Here is a 19,827-nt window from a genome sequence, read left to right on the forward strand (position 1 = left end):
TTGTTGCTCACAAGGAAGCTATTAAACCAAGAGTTCCAAGTGTTGAAGTTGAAATCATCCCTTCGAAAATTTTACATATGCCTTCACAAGTTGGTTGACTGTTATGGCCTTTAGTTTTCTCAATTGAATTGTTTCATATTTTTCATGTCAGGGCCTTTTATAGCCGACAATACGGTATGGATTTTATTTATTGTTGAATGCTGTGCGGTAGTTGCCTATAATTGCTTACATCCACTTCATTTTAACTTTGGTGGATAGTTGTCTCATTGGCAATCATACCACATCTCCTTATTTTTATATCTATATATATTATCGGTGACTGCTGTGGAAAGTTAATTAGCAATTGATAGTAAATCGTAAACAAATTTTGTATCTAGTATATTTATACAAGTATAACACAAAATAAAATGCTATATATGACCGCAGAGGTCAAACCCTGAACAGTTGGGGCAAGTATGGGCACAAAATTCAAGCTTCATTCATCTCTGAATTTGGATTGTCATAAAATATTTGACACAGCATAGTTTTCTGACACAGAATGAATGTGGTCTAAGAACTTTTTTAAAAATTTTAAATTGGACATTTACCTATTATGGTCCAGTATCCAAAATCTAAATACATGGTTAGATTCAGCATATCAAAGGACCCCAAGAATTCAATTTTTGATGAAATCAAACAAACTTTAATTTTGGATGCTTTGGAACTCAATGTGGACCAATTTGATATCAGGGCCATTAATCCAAAATCTAAATACACGGTTAGATTCAGCATATCAAAGAATCCCATATATTCATTTTTTGTTGAAATTAAACAAAGTTAATGGACCCTTTGGACCTTTAGGTGGACCAATTTGAAAATGAGGCCCAAATTAAAAATCTAAATACACAGTTAAATTCAACATATCAAAGAACCTCAATCATTAAATTTTTGATGAAACCAATTTAAAAGCAGGGCCCAAAATCCAAAATCTCAATACACAGTTAGATTCAGCATATTAAAGAACTCCAAGAATTCAAGACTTTGAATTAAACCCCATTGAAATTGATCAAGAAATAAGCAATTTATACAAAGTATAAGAAAAGTATTGTTTTTGGCCCCTTTTTTCTAAATGGTTAGGGCCATTACCCACAAAATCAATCCCAACCTTCCGTTTTTGGTATGGAACCTTGTGGTACAATTTCATAGAGACCCATAGACTTATACTCAAATTCTTGTCCGGAAACCAGAACATCCTTGTTTTTTGGCCCCTAATTCCTAAACAGTTTGGGCCATAACTACAAAAATCAATCCCAACCTTCCTTTTCAGGCATGGAACCTTGTGATACAATTTCATAGAGATCCATACTCTCATACACAAGTTATTGTCCTGAAACAAGAAAAATGCTTGTTTTTGGCCCCTTATTCCTAATAGTTAGGACAATAACCCCCAAAATCAATCCCAACTACTTTTTGTTGTATGGAACCTTGTGGTACAATTTCAAAGAGATCCATACACTTATACTCAAGTTATTATCTGGAAACAAAATGTGATCGGACAATGTCATACCATTATACGGTGGCAATAATGTTCAGGTCATATAAAAACAAGAGGCTGTCGAGTGACAGCAAACCGAATTTTCCTGCAGAGGTCGAACCCTGAACAGTTGAGCAAGTATGGACACAACATTTAAGCTTAAAACAGCTCTGAATTTGTATTGTGATTGAATATTTAAAATAGATTATTATCTGATTAATAATGAAAATGATATTTGCAAATCTGAACCCCCAAACAGGATCATGTAAAAATTAAACATTAACACACACAACAAAAATAAAATACCACATACCAACTGTGACATCTACCTTCATAACACACATGACTTAAATAAAAATAGTTATAAAGAAATTTTGACAACTAATGACTAAAATTAATTGAACAGAATCCATATACTTACCGTAATGTTATCATTACTGGTTCATGGAACAAGTTTGAGTTATTTCCTTTGAACAGAAATTGTTTAACTAATAAAGCAAACATAGTTCTCTAAAATTAGATATGATGTAACACAATGTATATCTATTTTCAAATTATAATCAAATATAATTAATAGTTCCAAATATTTTTCTTTTATTTGTTACAAACTAATATAGATCTGCAACTCAACAACTTTATCTACACAATGTAATGTAATGAAATATACCCTTTAATAAAAATAGATTATTATCTAATTAAAAGAGTTCACTTCATAAAAAAAAATTAAATATATAGCATTCAGAAAATTAGTTTACACGAATAATAAACAAACCTACCACAAAATTCTTCAAACAAAAAAATCCAAAATGTCATTTATCATTAATACAATGTCTTTTAAAAATCTTTTTAAAAAAATGAGTTATTTCCATTTGAAGAGAAATGTAGTAATTATTAAGTACTTCATCAAGAATTGAATTCTTGGGAAAGGGCTATAACTCAACAACGAGAAAAGCTAAAATCGTGAAAATTGAACTTGACCTTCATTTAGTCACAGGAAACAACATATCTAAATTTGTTTAACCATGTTAATCTGTTGTTAAAAGCTAAAATACCAAGTTTACACACGAGAAGAATTAGATTAAAACAGTTTCGAAACAATAAATAACTATAAGCACCATCTGTTATATCAGATTTAAATGTTAAATAAAATATATATAATATTTCAGATATACTATTTTATTGCATATCCCATGGAAAAATAGTCTTTCGTGTACTCCTTTCCAGTTCTCTTGAAGTTGAATACTTGAAACACATTATAAGCACAAGGCATAATTGTATTTAATACTTTCTGCTTTATGTGTGCAACTTTTAATGCACAATTTTTTATTTGCTTTGCTTGTACTGCTTATGTTTCTGTGTGCTTAAGGTTTTCTACTTTGCATGTTTTTATAGATTGTTTATAAATATGTTTTTTAAATGTGCTGTATGTGTTTCATAAGTCCTTTGTATGATGCTTGAATTATTTTAAATGTGTGTTTTGTGTTTCATATGTGCTTTGTATGATTTATGTATATGCGTGTTGCATTTTTTGTACATGATTACTTGCATGAATGTTCTTATGTCGGTTTAACATCTCAATTTGAGCTCATGTTTTATTGTTACTAATGTTTGTTGCTATATTGTTTGACAAGTTGAAATCAAATACAGAACTCAGTCATTACATTATAAGTAAACTTTCTGCCACATTTGGATCAGCAGTTTTCATCCAATATTTTTTTTCATATTTAACACAGGCTCCAATATGAAACAGTCTCTTACTTGTGGCCACATTGTTTGGCTGTAAATCCTTAGTCTCAACACTATGTGAGAAATACACATCAATATTTTTGTCATATCAGGTTTCAAATGGTTGAGAATTTGTTAAGTTTATTCTTCTTATTTCCTAGTATAAGCTCAAATGTTAAAACTATTATCCTCATGTTTGGCTTATCAGCATCATGGTTCCATAAAATACCCCATGGCATATATGATTAATATGGGTACCCGAAAAAGCCTGCAATTTTGTTAAGCTTGATGTCATTTATGGATTAGGAGAGGTTCCAAATGTTTGTGACAGATGGACTACAGATGCAGTGATGGCAAACTCTAGTGTGTTCTTAAGCCAAGCTCAAGTGGCCTGTGTTTCATGTTTTTTAGTAGCATTTTCCAGCAAATACATCTTATCTGCCTTCATTTTTTTCACATGAATAAGGTTCCAAATATAGATTTAATTGCATTTCTGAATTCAAGAGGCTGTCAGTCAGGGGTACAACTTGTACAAGTAATTTTTATTTACCTGAAGAAGTAAATATTAATATACTTATATAATTAAATTTGTAGGATACTTATACAAGTGTATTTTATTTACTTGTATAGGTAAATTACTTTTTGGCTTAGTTATGTCCCTTAGACATTCAGATTTTTTTACTTATACAAGTAAAAAAGTCATCCTATCTTCTTTTCTTGAATTTCTTAGGACTTCTTTGCTCTAATAGAATTTTTAATTGTCTGTCCTTTGTAGATGTCTTTACTAATCATTTAAGTGTAGTTTCATGGACAATGAAAATCTCATTTGTCTGTTATCTTCAGAACACTGCTCATTTACAAGCCCCCAAGGGGCAATTTTTGAAGGCCTTGTGCAAATACTTAAGATCTTTGCGCAATTAATTTCTTTGTTGAATTAATGAGATGAAACATTGAACTCTAATAAAAAATTATGAGCTAACCTGAGAAAAATTGTTAAAGGCATGTTTTTACATCTCAAAACTTGAGACTTTTTCAGGATTGTAAAAAAAATTTACTTATACAAGTAAATTTTTGAGAAAATTAAGGGGAGATTATTCAAACTTTATAATTTACTTATACAAGTATATTATTATTTACTTCTTCAAGTAAATAAAGATTACTTGTACAAGTAGTACCCCTGACTAGCTGTAAATGAGATAACAAGACATCACAACTTGCCTGCTTTACTGATCATGATTGATTATATCAAGTCTTTAAGATAAAGGATTAACTATCAGATAAACTTAACAAATATCAATGATTTATGAAAATTAGGTCAAGGTAAGATGAAACCTGTCATTTGATAGATTTATAATACATTGTACCTTTTCAAATTCAAGTGGCCAAAAAAGTGGTTGCAACATACTCAAAGTAACCCAAACATCAATTATAGGTAATGGTGTATTGGTGAAACATCAATTATAGGTAATGGTGTATTGGTGAAACATCAATTATAGGTAATGGTGTATTGGTGAAACATCAATATAATTGGAAGGTAAACTTGAAATATGGAGCTTAACACATTGTGGCCAGATGGATAAACAATACTTAACACATTGGGGACAGATGGATAACCAATACTTAATTGATACCAAGGCCACCTGCGTGAAGGCAGAATAACACAAACAAAAATGCCATCTTGTTTTTGAGAGTTGTATCTCATTTCATACAAACAATCAACTTCAAGTAGTGTCATACACAAAATCTAATGTAGAATATTTACTGTCAAATTTACAAAAATTAATAAACATATTTCCAAGTTCTGTCCTTCGCTGATATTTCTCCAGCCCTGCATTTTCTTTCAAATTCTTGCTGCAAGGATAAAAAATATTTTCCTATCATATGAAAAGAAATGCATGGTAAAATTAAAGTGGTCAATTATGGTTAACTTGTATCATTGGATGGCTGTCCCATTTACATTTACCCTACATCTGCAATGTAACTCTACTCACATGTTCATGTAAAAAATCAAATGTTTTATTAATCCTTGGTAATTTTGACAAGTATAATAATTATAATTAGCATTGACTAAAGGGAATCCCACAGTGATTTTTTTATGAAAATTTGCATACAATCTATTTTTCACCTAGTCAATTCATAAAGGTAAGGAAAACAATTCAAATGCAATACCTTCATGTGTTACTTTTAGAGATAAATATTAATGGTGTGGAAATTTTAAAAGATTTACCCAAAATTTCAGGTTTTGGGACATTTCTTTCCTTTGGACAGACATACCTAACCTTTTTGTTTCAAAAGATAAACACAAGTGGATTTTTGTAAAACATGAAGAATATCTTATTTCCACAAGTATGCTCTAAATTTGTGTGAATGGATGAAAAAATCATCAATTTGTTCATAAAAATTGGAACAAAAAAATCTTCATACATAATTAAGCTAAATGTCATTTTAAAAAAGAGGGGTCCATGTACTCTTCTTCAAGCTAATGATTAAAATCAGCAAAAAAATACATCCTTCTCAAATATGTCACATTTTGACGTAGAAAAAAATAACATTTTACATTAGCAATGTCATTACCTCCCCTGTAACTGTATCCTATGCCCTTAATATTATTGTCAAGATTATAAGATCTATATGTATTTGCAAAATCATTTACCTAATTAGAGTTATTTTAATTCATTTATCCCAGAGGTTATTATGAGGGTACCTCAATATGTAGTTTCATTGTTTGTCATAATAACATAAATGGGGAATTTGTCCATGGGACACAGATGATGGCCCCCTGCTTGCATTTAATGTTATAAAGGGACATAACTCTAGAACAGTAAAAGTGACGCTACCCAAATTTGTACTTGATCTGAGTTCTGTTGTAATAAGCATTGTGTATAAGTTTCATAACATTTGGTTGAGGCAAACTTAAGAGAACGGAAACGATAATTCAGCAATTTTTTTCATTTGTAAAGGGGCATTACTCTAGAAAGGTAGAAGTGACGCCACAACAGTTCAAACTTGATCTGTGTTTTGTGGTAATAAGCATTGTACATAAGTTCCATAACATTTGGTTGAGGCAAACTAAAGTAAGAGAACGGAAACGAAAAATTCAGCAATTTTTCCATTTGTAAAGGGGCATAACTCTAGAACGGTAAAAGTGACGCCACCAAAATTTAAATTTGATCTGTTTTTTGTGGTAATAAGCATTGTGTATAAGATTCATAATATTTGGTTGAGGCAAACTAAAGTTACAGAACGGAAACGAAAAATTCAGCAATTTTTCCATTTGTAAAGGGCATGACTCTAAAACAGTAAAAGTGACGCCACTAAAATTCAAACTTGATCTGTGTTTTGTGGTAATAAGCATTGTGTATAAGTTTCATAACATTCGGTTGTGGCAAAATCAAGTTAGAGAATGGAAACCAATTTTGGGACGTACAGACGGACAAGGGTAAAACTTAATGCCCCCTGCGCTACGGCAGGGGCATAAAAATAGATTTCTTGGGGCTGCAGCTTTCTATTCATATTTTATTTCTGTTAAACTGAGTATTTGTCCATCACTGAAGATCATCTGAGGAAACCACATATCTATTGACATTATTTTATCATTTTATGTTGTATGGTCATGATAATTGTCATATATCTTATTTTATCATAGATTCTATTTCATAATAAACATTTACAATTTTCTATAGGTAAAGAAAAACAACTAAATGGAGAATGTGTCCATGGGACACAGATGATGATGCCCCCACTTGCATATAATGTTATAAAGGGACATAACTCAAGAACGGTTAAAGTGATGCCACCTAAATTCGAACTTGATCTGAGTTTTGTGGCAATAAGCATTGTGTATAAGTTTCATAACATTTGGTTGAGGCAAACTTAAGTTAGAGAATGGAAACGAAAAGTTAAACAATTTTTCCATTTGTAAAAGGGCATTACTGTAGAAAGGTAAAAGTGAAGCCACCCAAATTCAAACTTGATCTGTGTTTTGTGGTAATAAGCAGTGTTTAAGTTTCATAACATTTGGTTGAGGCAAACTAAAGTTAGAGAACGGAAACCTATTTCAGGACGTATGTATAGATGGACAAGGGTAACAATTAATTCCACCTTCCACTGCGGCGGAGGCATAAAAATGAGTACAATCAAGTTTGTAATTTTGTTCATCAGATAAGTCTGCACATTTTGATTACTTACATTGTTGTGTAAACTGTAAAGTTTACTATACCAAAAAATTTGTAAGGGTTCCGTGGAACCCAGTGTCTCGCCTACTTTTGCTGTTAATCGCAGGCTCAACAAAAATGAGGAAAAAAATTAATAAAAATATTCCTCTCTATACTATCTTTTGATTGTAAGTAGCTTCTGTTCAAGTTTGGTAAAAAATCCAGGATAGTTTATGAATCTAATAAATGTTTTAAAAACTTAAACTGCAGACTGTATGTAATGTTAACTGGAAGAAAAACTAAGTCCATTTATAAGTAAAATACAGAAAAAATTTTAACAAAGTTTTAACAATATTTCCTTCTAGATACTAGCTTTTAATCATAAACAAGCTTCTGTCCAAGTTTGGTACAAATCCAGGATAGTTTAAGAAAGTTGTTAAAATTTTAAAAACTTTAACCACAGAGTGAATGTAATGTCAACTGGCAGAAAAACTAAGTCCATTTATAAGTAAAATACGGAAAAAATGGATTTTTTTTTTTACAAAATTTACTTCTGGATACTATCTTATGATCATAAACAAGCTTCTTTCCAAGTTTGGTAGAAATCAAGGATAGTTTAAGAAAGTTATTAATATTTCAAAAACTTTAACCACAGAGTGAATGTAATGTTAACTGGCAGAAAAACTAAGTCCATTTATAAGTAAAATACGGAAAAAATGGATTTTTTTTTTACAAAATTTACTTTTGAATATTATCTTATGATCATAAACAAGCTTCTGTCCAAGTTTGGTAGAAATCCAGGATAGTTTAAGAAAGTTATCAAAATTTCAAAAACTTTAACCACAGAGTGAATATTTGTGGACGCCGCCGACGGAATGTAGGATCGCTAAGTCTCGCTTTTCCGACAAAAGTCGAAGGCTCGACAAAAACAATAAATTATGATTGAATCTACAGTATTTATATTTTATAAAATGCCATATGAACATAGGAACACATGATTTATTTAGAAGTTTTTTTAGGCTTTGAACTAGCTTTCAGTAACTACTAGTACTCTTAGATCAGCAGTTTGTGTCTATTGTCTTTGAGTCAGCTGTTGTTTTGTGCTTTGTGTCAATCTTATATGAGTCATTTCCAACAGATTTTTAAAGTTTTTGTTCTTATATTGTACTAGTACTGTTATTCCACTGTCACTGGTTAGGGGAGGGTTGGGAGCTCACAAACATGTTAAACCCTGCCACATTCTATGTGTCTGTCCAATGTCAGGAGCCTGTAATTGATTCAGTGGTTGTCCTTGGTTACTGTTTGTCATTTTTGTTTTTGTTTATTGTTTTGTCATAAATTAGGCTGTTGGTTTTTTTTCATTTTCAAAATTTGTTTTACATTTTGTCATATCAGGGCCTTTTATGGCCAACTATAAGGTATGGGTTTGCTCGTTGTGTAAGGCTGTATGTAGACCTATAGTTGCTAAATAATTAAATCCCCTTCATTTACAATGTAGATAGTTTAATATCTCATTGGCAATCATACCATCTACTTATTTTATAAAGTTGTTTGGTTAAAATTTAAAGAATTATCATTTATCACATGACATTACATGTATTTGTTAAAATCTGGATAATGAGTCTAACATTTTTTTATATAAACAAAAGCAGCACACACAGTACTTAGCAGAGAGAATCATCTTTTGATACATACCCTTGTGTAATAAACATAACTAAATAACACTGCAGGAATAACTCCTAGAAATATACCACCAATGATTCCAGTTTTCTTGGTTGGACGAAAATGATCATACTGTGTTGCTTTCAAAGCTTTAAACCTCTGTATTGCTGGATCAAACTGAAATAACATTTAATTTAAGTTTAATTGATTACATTTTTGAAACAAATACATAATATCAAGGATGTATATATAACTTACATATGTCCTTGATAATATCCATCAATGTCCATATATAAAATTAATAATTTGACAACATGTGATTATTTGCATTTGTTGTTTTTATACTTTAAATTGTGACAATTAATCGTAAATATGCTGTGTGTGTGCTTGAAGCCATTTTGATAATATGTTATGTGTTGTTGATTTGTTATGATGATGAAATTGTGGAAAAAATATTAATCAAAGCACTGTAAGCGCTGTAGGCAGTTATCCAAAAACCAAGGCAAACGTAATTATGAAAACTGTGGCAGTGTTGCTTCAATTTTTTTAAGATTTGAAAGAACAAACATTAAACATTCGTATATTGTACATTTATGTTCATTAAATGAATTGATTATTAAGGCAAATTAATTAATATTTCATCAAGGTTTTCAAAAGCAACTCATATATCAATGTAAATGACCCCCATCTTCACCCCCAAGTGCAGGATGTTACTCCATACCAAGTTTGGAATAAAATGACAGGTGATTATAAAACAGTTGGTCAAACATTCTCGGGCTTTACACTGCTTGAAAGATTTATATGTTTTCTTTAAAATGGGCCATAAATGAAAATTATTATAGGCCCAGAAATAATTTAATAAATAATTAAAGTAAATTCAATTAACCATGTTAACCTAGACTAATTTTTTGCATCAATAAAATTTTTAAATAAACAAGAAATAATTGTAACAGGATGCCGTTACATGTACGAAGTCTCCCAAACAAAGCCCCCATAATTCGTCATTCCCATGGTCTCCTGACATTGGGCAAAGTCCAGTTCATATTGGTTTGGTCTAGTAAAGTGATATGCATATGTGACACCTAGGAGATTGACCCTGTATGTCATTCAAATCTTTTTGAAATGATGAACAGGAATAAATATGGTTTAGGTGTGGGTATCTCGACCATTTCCAAGTTTTCAAACAGGAGGGGGTGGGATGACCCGAGGAACTCCCCAAACTCCCCATATATTTCATTTGATTTGTTATATTGTCCCATACATGAATATATATGGTTAAGGGTGGGGATCTTGACTGTTTACAAGTTCTCAAACAGGAGGGGTGGGGTGACCCCCAGGGACTCTCCCTATATTTCATTTTATTTGTTATATTGTCCCATACATGAATACATATGGTTTAGGGGTGGGGATCTCGACCATTTCCAAGTTCTCAAACAGGAGGGGGTGGGGTGGATCTCGACCATTTCCAAGTTCTCAAACAGGAGGGGGTGGGGTGACCCAAGGGACTCCCCAAATATTTCATTTGATTTGTTATATTGTCCCATACATGAATATATATGGTTAAGGGGTGGGGATCTTGACTGTTTACAAGTTCTCAAACAAGAGGGGGTGGGGTGTCCCCATGGACTCCCCCTATATTTCATTTGATTTGTTTTATTGTCCCATACATGAATATATATGGTTAAGGGGTGGGGATCTCGACCATTTCCAATTTTTCAAACAAAAGGGGGTGGGGTGACCCGAGGAACTCCCCATATATTTCATTTGATTTGTTTTATTGTCCCATACATGAATATATATGGTTTAGGGGTGGGGATCTTGACTGTTTACAAGTTCTCAAACAGGAGGGGGTGGGGTGTCCCCAGGGACTCCCCCTATATTTCATTTGATTTGTTTTATTGTCCCATACATGTACATGAATGTATATGGTTCAGGGGTGGGGATCTCAACCATTTCCAAGTTCTCAAACAGGAGGGGTTGGGTTGAGCCCAGGGACTTCCCATATATTTCATTTGATTTGTTATATTGTCCCATACATGAATATATATGGTTTAGGGGTGGGGATCTAGACCGTTTAAAAGTTCTAAAACAGGAGGGGTAGGGTGACCCCAGGGACTCTCCCTATATTTCATTTGATTTGTTTTATTGTCCCATACATGAATATATATGGTTAAGGGGTGGGGATCTCAACCATTTCCAAGTTCTCAAACAGGAGAGGGTGGGACGACACCGAGGACTCCCCCAAATTATTTTCATTTGATTTCTTTTATTGTCCCTTACAAGTATATATATTGTTTAGGGGTGGGGAGCGTGACGGTTTACAAGATGAATGTACATTTTCAAATTGAAGGGGGTTGGGAAGACTGCATGTGTCTATCACTTACTGTTTTCGAGAAAAAGTCATTTGAAAATTAAAAAAAATAAAATCCCATAGGGTTCTATAGTAAACCCCTCCCTTCTGCAGGCCCCTCCAAATACCCCTAAATAGACCCCAATGCACAAACAAAAGATTAATGGCTCCGCTAGACATGTTAGTCTAATATTTTATGAAACCCTCAGTATATCTGACAAACGGTCAAAGTTGTCTTCTTAGAATGTTTGAGTGGATTCGGTCCGACTTGTCCACATTACTTAAAACATCCCATCGACGTCGATTTCCGCATCTGTTTCATGACCTAGTTTCATTCATAAAATAACAACAACCTTATTTGGCAAGATAAGTTAAAAATTACCGCCCACTTATTTAACTTTATTTCCTCTATCATGTCTATCATAGAGATTTGTTGTACATGAACAATATTCCTGCACATTTTGCCATTTGGGAAATATAAACGACTTGTAATTACCGATTTTCAGCGATGAAATATTTCATACAATTGTTTTTTGACATCGTAGCCAAAAGCACAGGGGATAATAAACTACGTACGGTTTTCTATTGAGCACTACTTCATATGTGCAACTTCAAAAGTTTTGGTTAGTTTGACGATCATTTAAGGTTTTCTGGTCATATTTTTTGTATTCCAGAAATAAAAGTTTTAAAAAAATGTCCAATTAGTTATAAATAACATAATAGCCAGCTAGATAATAACAATGGCCCGTATTTCAGCATTTATTGGTTAGAACACAAATCTAGGGTCAGGGACAAAACTTAAAGGGAGCCCAGTCGCCCATGGCTCCTAGATTTTGAGCTGGGCCCCTAAACTTTCAGGTAAATTTCAGTTGAACATATAGAAACTAATTATGAAATATCTGGCCTCGGCTCCCAGCTTGAAATTCCCAAGTTAAGTCCCTGAGGGTGCTCGCATAAGGCAGCTTAACTGCCTAAAAACATCCAAAATTAAGATACATTTTGAGGTAATCTTCTTGGACCCTGTGTTTTGTAGTTAACCGTTTCCTTTCGAGAATGGATGGGCAATCTCAGAAGGGGTTTGTAATGTTATTCATTATGTTCATAAAGTGTAAATTTTATAAGTATAAACATACTTAATCAAATCAAAAGATTTACAAATGTATTTTAATTTTCAATACTAAATAAATATATCTAAAATGTAACTTATTTCCTTCCATTTCTGTTGATGCATATGTAGTTTTTTTTTCCCATTTAATTTATTTTAAATAATGATTATGTATATAAAATATGGCAGTATTGTACAATTGTGCCAAATGGAAGGGGATTCAGTCTGATATTGCCCACTTACCACAGCGCTATAAAAAAAATCCAGGGGAGAACAGTGGATACCAGTTTGCTATAATTCAAATAAAGTTCAATGACAATGGAGTGAATATAAGATAATTTTTGCAATGTTTATTTGTTCAATTTGGCATATTGGGTTGCTGGTCCCAAACTGTTTCACCAATTGTCTGTTCTTCAAAATGTCTGTACAATACTTTGCAGACAGGAATAATTATATATGAACATACTGGGAATTCTGCTTTGAACGGATCAGTGACCTTCCTTTGCCATTCAGCTTTTAGTGCAACTCTTTGCTCTGCCCGTCGCCGTATTGCATCCATTTCAGCATGACTTAAATCATACAATTTATGTGGATCCCATAATTGGACTCTTTTCCTCTCTGTCATCTCTAAATACTTTTAACCGGTTTAACTACTACTTTAGTAAAAACATTACAGATGTATAACCGGATGTAAACCGTAAATTTGAGATTGAATAAAGGCAAGGTTATAAAAATGTGTCAAAACTAATGAATACCAATATTCTAATATTGATGCTGAATAAGATATGTTCCCATGAGAATAGAAAATTCTAGTATGTTTTTATTAGTTTGAAAGTGGTTGTTTTCATTTTTAATGCAACAACAATATATATAAGAACAGCACTGATCTAGCTTTTATTCTTCGAAATCTCGCGGATATTCGCGGGATTTACAAAATTTGCAATATTTTCAAATTGAAAGTAGACGTAAATGAGTAAACTGGAAATGGAGGAAATAAAATGCACAGAACATAGTATGTTAATGTTAAATGTTCTAGAAATAATTTAAGAATTCAAGAATACACAAGTATTTATTACCAACTAACAGATTAAGGTGCTTGCAGAGGAGCATAGTATTTATAATTAACCTATTTATATAGATAATTAACCTATTTATATAGATAACATTTAATATAGATAACATTTAAATCAACCAAAATAAGACCATGGCCTTCGCATGTCCACTAACTCTTTATACCCTGGTGACTGGTTTGATACTCCTGAAGTTATGCAGTCAGCCTATACAAACAAATAACCAGGCAACCAGTCCAATAAACACCATTGGTAACTTACATGCAATAAAATCAGTAAACTTCTCAAACTTTAGAGAAATTGTACAACACCTTAAATCAAAAAATGTGAAAGCATCAAACCAATACTTATCCCTTATGTTATTAGCTCTTTCTGGCGACACAGAGCTAAACCCTGGACCAAGAACACCTAAATGGCCCTGTGGTACATGTAAAAAAGCAGTCACTTGGAGCCAAAAAGCTATCTGTTGTGATACATGTAACATCTGGTACCATGCAACCTGCCAAGGCATGCCATCCCTAAACTACAAATGTTTGGACTCATCAAACATATCTTGGCATTGTATACAATGTGGAATGCCAAACTTTTCATCATCAATATTCGACTTATCATCACTCGAAACATCAAATTCATTTGATCCCCTAGACGACCAATCAGTGGGAAACTTAAACTTACAACCTACTGCATCTTCAACACCGAAAAAACAGGTGAACAAGCAAACTCAGTGTAAAAAAGAAACACCTCTGAAAATTTTAAACATCAACTTTCAGTCACTTAAAAATAAAAGACAAGAATTACAAGAAATCTTGATATCAACTAAACCTGACATCATCATAGGTACTGAAACCTGGCTCAACAAAGACATATTATCATCTGAATTTTTCCCAATGATAGACTATACTGTATATAGGAAAGACCGACCTCTAAGCGATAAAAATCTTAGCCATGGGGGTGTACTTATTGCAGTAACAACAAACTTACTATCTGAAGAAATTAGAGATCTACAAACAGACTCAGAGTCTATTTGGGTACAAATAAATATGACAAATGCCAGAAAGTTAATTGTTGGAAGTTATTATCGACCTCCATCTGATAATGGCACATCAATTGAACAGCTTAAAATTTCACTAGATCGCATAAACCAAAATACAAAATCTACAATCATTCTTGGTGGCGACTTTAATCTTGGGCACATAAACTGGGATATTCCGTGCACCATCCCGAGCAAACCAGACATCAAGCTACATGAACAACTTCTTAACCTTATGAATGAACATTCACTTGAGCAGATTGTAAAAAAGCCCACAAGGGGAGATAGAACACTTGATCTCTTTTTCACCAACATACCAAGCATAGTGAACAAATTGGAAACTATGCCTCCTATCGGAAATGCAGACCATGATATAATCGTCTATGCAGAATGTGCACTATCTCTAAAACGCAACAAGAAAATGACAAGAAAAACTTACCAGTATAGAAAAGCTAACTGGGAAAACATCAAACAAGATGTGAACAAACTCACACAAGAAATCAAAGGTCATTATCATAGTTCATCTACCGATGATCTATGGAATACATTCACAGGAAGGCTACTTCAATCAGTCAAGAAAAACATCCCCCAGAAGACAATCACAAACAAGAAAAAACTACCCTGGGTTGATAACACCTTAAAAATCATGATAAACAAAGTTAAAAGACTACATAAAAAGAGCAAAAACAGTCCAGATCAAATGAAAAAATACAAAAACTTAAAAAGAACATTACAAAAAGAAATGCGTAATGCCTACTGGAATTACATCGAAAAAATGATATTTGACCTACCAGTAGAAGAACCAGACGACAACATCAGAAAAAAACAACCTAAGAACTTGTTTACATACATCAAAAGTATGAAAAATGACAATACAGGCATTGCTGCACTTAGAAAAGATGGTAAACTAACTGATAACACATCTGACAAAACTAACATCCTAAATAGTCAATTTAAACAAGCATTTTCCGAAGAAACAACAAGTGAACCTATTCCGGATAAAGGGAAATCAAACTATCCAAAAATGAATAACATCACCATTTCCAAGAAGGGTGTAATAAAATTACTGGACAAGATCAATCCTAATAAAGCAACTGGTCCAGATCAAATTTGCGGAACAGTACTTAAAGAACTTAGTAGTGACATTTCAACTGCAATCACCTACATCTTTCAAAAATCACTTGACACAGGAAAAATCCCAAAAGATTGGAAACATGCAAATGTCTGTCCTGTTTTTAAAAAAGGTGATAAACATAACGCAATGAACTATAGACCAATATCACTCACATGTATACTATGTAAGATCATGGAACACATTATAGCCAGTAGTATGATGGACCACCTAGAAAATAACAAAATCTTGTACGACCTTCAACACGGATTCCGAGCATCTAGATCATGTGAAACTCAACTAGTATCATTCATCCAAGAACTAGCAAAAAATAACAACAATAACATTCAAACTGACATAATTGTGATGGACTTTGCCAAAGCATTTGACAAAGTTCCTCACAAAAGACTTCTATACAAACTGAAATATTATGGCATAGAACACAACACCTTAAAATGGATAGAAGATTTCCTCACATCTCGCACACAAACAGTCATTATTGATGGTGTTCAGTCAGACAAAATTAACGTAACATCTGGTGTTCCCCAAGGAACAGTTTTGGGCCCTATCCTGTTCCTTGTGTATATCAACGACTTTAATGAATACATCAAACACAGCACCCTAAGATTATTTGCAGATGACAGTATAATTTATAAAACAATACGAAACAAAGAAGACACACAAAAACTGCAAGAGGACCTTACATCAGCAGCAAAATGGGAGAAGGACTGGCTCATGTCATTCCATCCAGACAAGTGCTCAGTCCTCCAGATAACAACCAAGAAAAACCCATTAAAATTTGACTATACTCTCCACCAACATGTACTGCAAAAAGAAACATCAACAAAATATCTGGGCATTACTATACAAACTGACCTAAAATGGAACAAGCATGTAAACAACATCACAGCTGCAGCCACACAAAAGCTGAACTTCATTAAAAGAAATTTAAAGGTAAATTCAAAAACAGTTAAAGAAAAAGCATACATAGCACTAGTAAGACCAAAGCTAGAATACAGCAGCTGCGTCTGGGACCCACATACCAAATCACAAACACACCAACTTGAGATGGTCCAGCGCAGAGCAGCAAGGTACACATGCAACAGATACCATAACACCAGCTCAGTCACTGAAATGCTGCAAACACTAAATTGGGCAACTCTTGAGAAAAGGCGAATAAGAACACGCATCATCTTCTTCTACAAAATCATACATCATCTTGTAGCCATATACCCGACAGATCTACTCACACAATCCGATACAAGAACACGACAACATTCACATATTTATTCTTTCAGACCCATACAAACCACTAAAGACTCATACAAGTACTCATTCTACCCAAGAACAATCTTACAATGGAACCTTCTCCCAGTAACTGCAGTTCAATGTACTACTCTTGAAAGTTTCCGAGAACAGATTCCAATATCTGTTCTCGATAAACATCTAAACATTTAAATAAATTCTACAATGTATATAGTTTTAAACAAAATGTAAAGTACAAAAACAGAGGAAAAAGAAATTAAATTTTTATTTTTGTATATTATTCACTAAATAAAAATTAGATCCCACGCACGCGCGGCATAGTAAAATCAGTGCCCGGCACGTTATCATCAGTATGTTGATGGAGTGCTGAATTATAAAGAAGAAGAAGAAGAAGAAGAAGAAGAAGAGCACCCTAGTGCTCAATAATAATAATAAAAAAATAATCGCAAAACTTAACATTTTAAAACCAAAAGTAAGAAAAGTCTAAATGATATATTTTGATATGTAAGAGCTGCCTGGTGAGCTTCTGAAGTCTATTGGATATTACAAATGTCATTAGATTTTATATGTTAAGCTTTTGTTTTGAGTTGTCAAACATTTCGTGAATCAGATATATAAAATTGAAGGAAATCATATGCTTTAATTTGATGTTTGGCACACCTCAGCAGATTTAGCAATCCAAACTAATCCACAAACGTTTGCCAATTGTCATTTTGATGTAATCCGATACAAATAGGCCCCTAAACAGTTAGTGCAGCCATGTTGAATAGGGGGCAGATTTTCATAATGGACATGATGGAGGTAAAAACTGTTTGATAGATACAGGAAAACATCATTAAAACAGAACAGTTGCTTGGAAACATGCATAGGATTTCTGATCCTATCATTCTATTTCCACCTCTATCGTTTCGGCGATAAAGTGTATCGTCTGGTAGTAGGTATTCCTATGGGCACTAACTGCGCCCCTTTAATAGCAGATTTATTCCTGTATTGCTTTGAACATGTTGAATCTCAGTTTATGACAAAACTCAGTAAAGACACATCATTGTTACATTTGGTTGATACATTCAACAATACCTACATTGTACCTTTATCTGGATGATATTTTTCGTTAAATAATCCAGAGTTCTCTAAATATACTACCGAAATTTACCCAAAAGAACTTACTTTAACTAAATCTAACATGTACATAAACAGCAGCAGTTGTCCTTTTCTAGATTTAGACATTTCAATTTCTAAAGGGAAACTCCATACTAAAATTTACGACAAAAGAGACGATTTTTCATTCCCTATTGTTATTTTTCCTTTTTTAGACGGCGATGTGCCTTTGGCTCCATCATACGGTGTTTATATATCCCAACTCGTTCGGTATGCCCGTGTGTGTAGTGATGTCATAGATTTTAACGAACGTAATCAATGCATCACTGGTAAATTATTAAGTCAGGGATTTCGTTACCATAAATTACTTAAAACTTTTACTAAATTCTTTCATAGATACAAAGATTTGATAAGTAAATTTGGCTGTACCTGTAGAAAACTTATTAAAAAAGGTATTTCACATCCTAAATTTTACGGTAATATTGTACTTAAAGCGCGGTAATCACTATGTGATCCGTGTAAACTCATCGAACCTTTAAACAAACTTATTAGTAAGGGTTATCGTACCAATGTTGTAATTAGATCTCTGAATATAGTTTACATTGGCACTAATATCGATTTTGTCATTAGCAAATTAAAACATAACTAAATTTGTATTTTCTTTTCAAACGGGATGTATAGAGACACACACACTTTCATTTTTATCTATAAAGAAGTCACTCCTAACTATCCTACTACCTGTCGATACATTTATTTTTGGCATTGCACAAGTCTTGTCTTCTTTGACTGTTCATGACGTTAAAATACTAAATCCCTGGGATGTGTTTTAGTTGATTTCAGTCTCTGATGCATGATGTTTTATTATTAATTGTTTTGGCTTTTAACTAGCTGTCAGTAACTGCGAGTACTCTCAAATCGTACTTTCTTTTTAATTTGACCTGTTGATACTATTTGTAATGCTTTTTTGTTATTTAATGTTAACATGGATCTTGTCTATATACCAGCTTTGATTATTTGGTATTACTACTAATTTTCACTTCTTCGTACTATGAACATCAAAATTATTTCATTTCTCCTTAAACATGTTAAATACTGTACAGAAGTTTTATCTAGCACTTATTGTATAGTTTTATTGTTGATATTCACCCCATATGTACCAAGTGTTAAATATGTTTTATTGATATTAAAGAAATTTCTTGGTATTCCTAAACGGAAGATTTTATACACACAGAAGAAGAAGTATACTTAACAACAAAATTATTTTCATTTACCTGTGTGTAATATGATGCAGGTTTTTTCAAAAGTGATGATTTTCTAAATACTGTTTAACATTTCACAGGGGTATCATACTTTAACTTTGTTTAAACCTGTTTATTTACTTTTGACCTTAATTATTTATCCCTTATAATTTTTATTAACTATGTATTTGCATTCAGGTATCACAGATCAAATTTATTCGTTCATTGTGTGTTAATTTAAGTTTTTTGATTGAGTTAAGCCTTCCAATTGATATTTTATAGTGTGTCTTTCTATGTTGTGATGTTATACTATTGTTTCAGAAAAGGGAGAAGGTTTGGTACCATTAAAACGTTTAATCCCGCTGCAAATGTTTGCACCTGTCCTAAATCAGGAATCTGATGTACAGTAGTTGTCGTCTGTTTATGTAGTTCATACGTGTTTCTCGTTTCTCGTTTTTGTCGAGCTTTCGACTTTTGTCGAAAAAGCGAGACATAGCAATCCTAC

The 19,827-nt window shown here is 32.8% G+C and overlaps 2 protein-coding genes across 2 annotated transcripts in view; one reads left to right on the top strand and one right to left on the bottom strand.

Moving 5' to 3' along the window:
* Window positions 1-4,964: 4,964 nt before the first annotated feature.
* On the bottom strand, window positions 4,965-13,210 carry LOC127725669 (uncharacterized). Its single transcript, XM_052232820.1, has 3 exons — window positions 12,976-13,210; window positions 9,088-9,231; window positions 4,965-5,089 (listed from the first exon to the last, which is right to left on the bottom strand). Exons 1-3 carry the CDS (start codon window positions 13,132-13,134, stop codon window positions 5,018-5,020), a joined length of 375 nt encoding a protein of 124 aa, XP_052088780.1. The 5' UTR covers window positions 13,135-13,210; the 3' UTR covers window positions 4,965-5,017.
* A 220-nt stretch (window positions 13,211-13,430) lies between these two features.
* The window catches only part of LOC127725671 (transcription termination factor 2-like), a 44,889-nt gene continuing 38,492 nt past the window's right edge, over window positions 13,431-19,827 (top strand). Inside the window, exon 1 of the mRNA XM_052232821.1 lies at window positions 13,431-13,521. Coding sequence (XP_052088781.1) covers window positions 13,479-13,521 — 43 coding nt within the window. The 5' untranslated portion in view covers window positions 13,431-13,478. The remainder of the gene's footprint in view (window positions 13,522-19,827) is intronic.

The sequence above is a fragment of the Mytilus californianus genome, unplaced genomic scaffold, assembly GCF_021869535.1.
Source record: "Mytilus californianus isolate M0D057914Y unplaced genomic scaffold, xbMytCali1.0.p SCAF_15, whole genome shotgun sequence".
NCBI classification, from domain to species: domain Eukaryota; kingdom Metazoa; phylum Mollusca; class Bivalvia; order Mytilida; family Mytilidae; genus Mytilus; species Mytilus californianus.

Coding starts and splice junctions, on each gene's coding strand:
- LOC127725669 (XM_052232820.1), bottom strand. CDS start 13,134: ATGACAGAGAGGAAAAGAGTCCAATTATGGGATCCACATAAATTGTAT. Junction 9,232..12,975: donor CGTTCAAAGCAGAATTCCCA/GTATGTTCATAT, acceptor ATGTTATTTCAG/TTTGATCCAGCAATACAGAG. Junction 5,090..9,087: donor GTTATGTTTATTACACAAGG/GTATGTATCAAA, acceptor TTATCCTTGCAG/CAAGAATTTGAAAGAAAATG.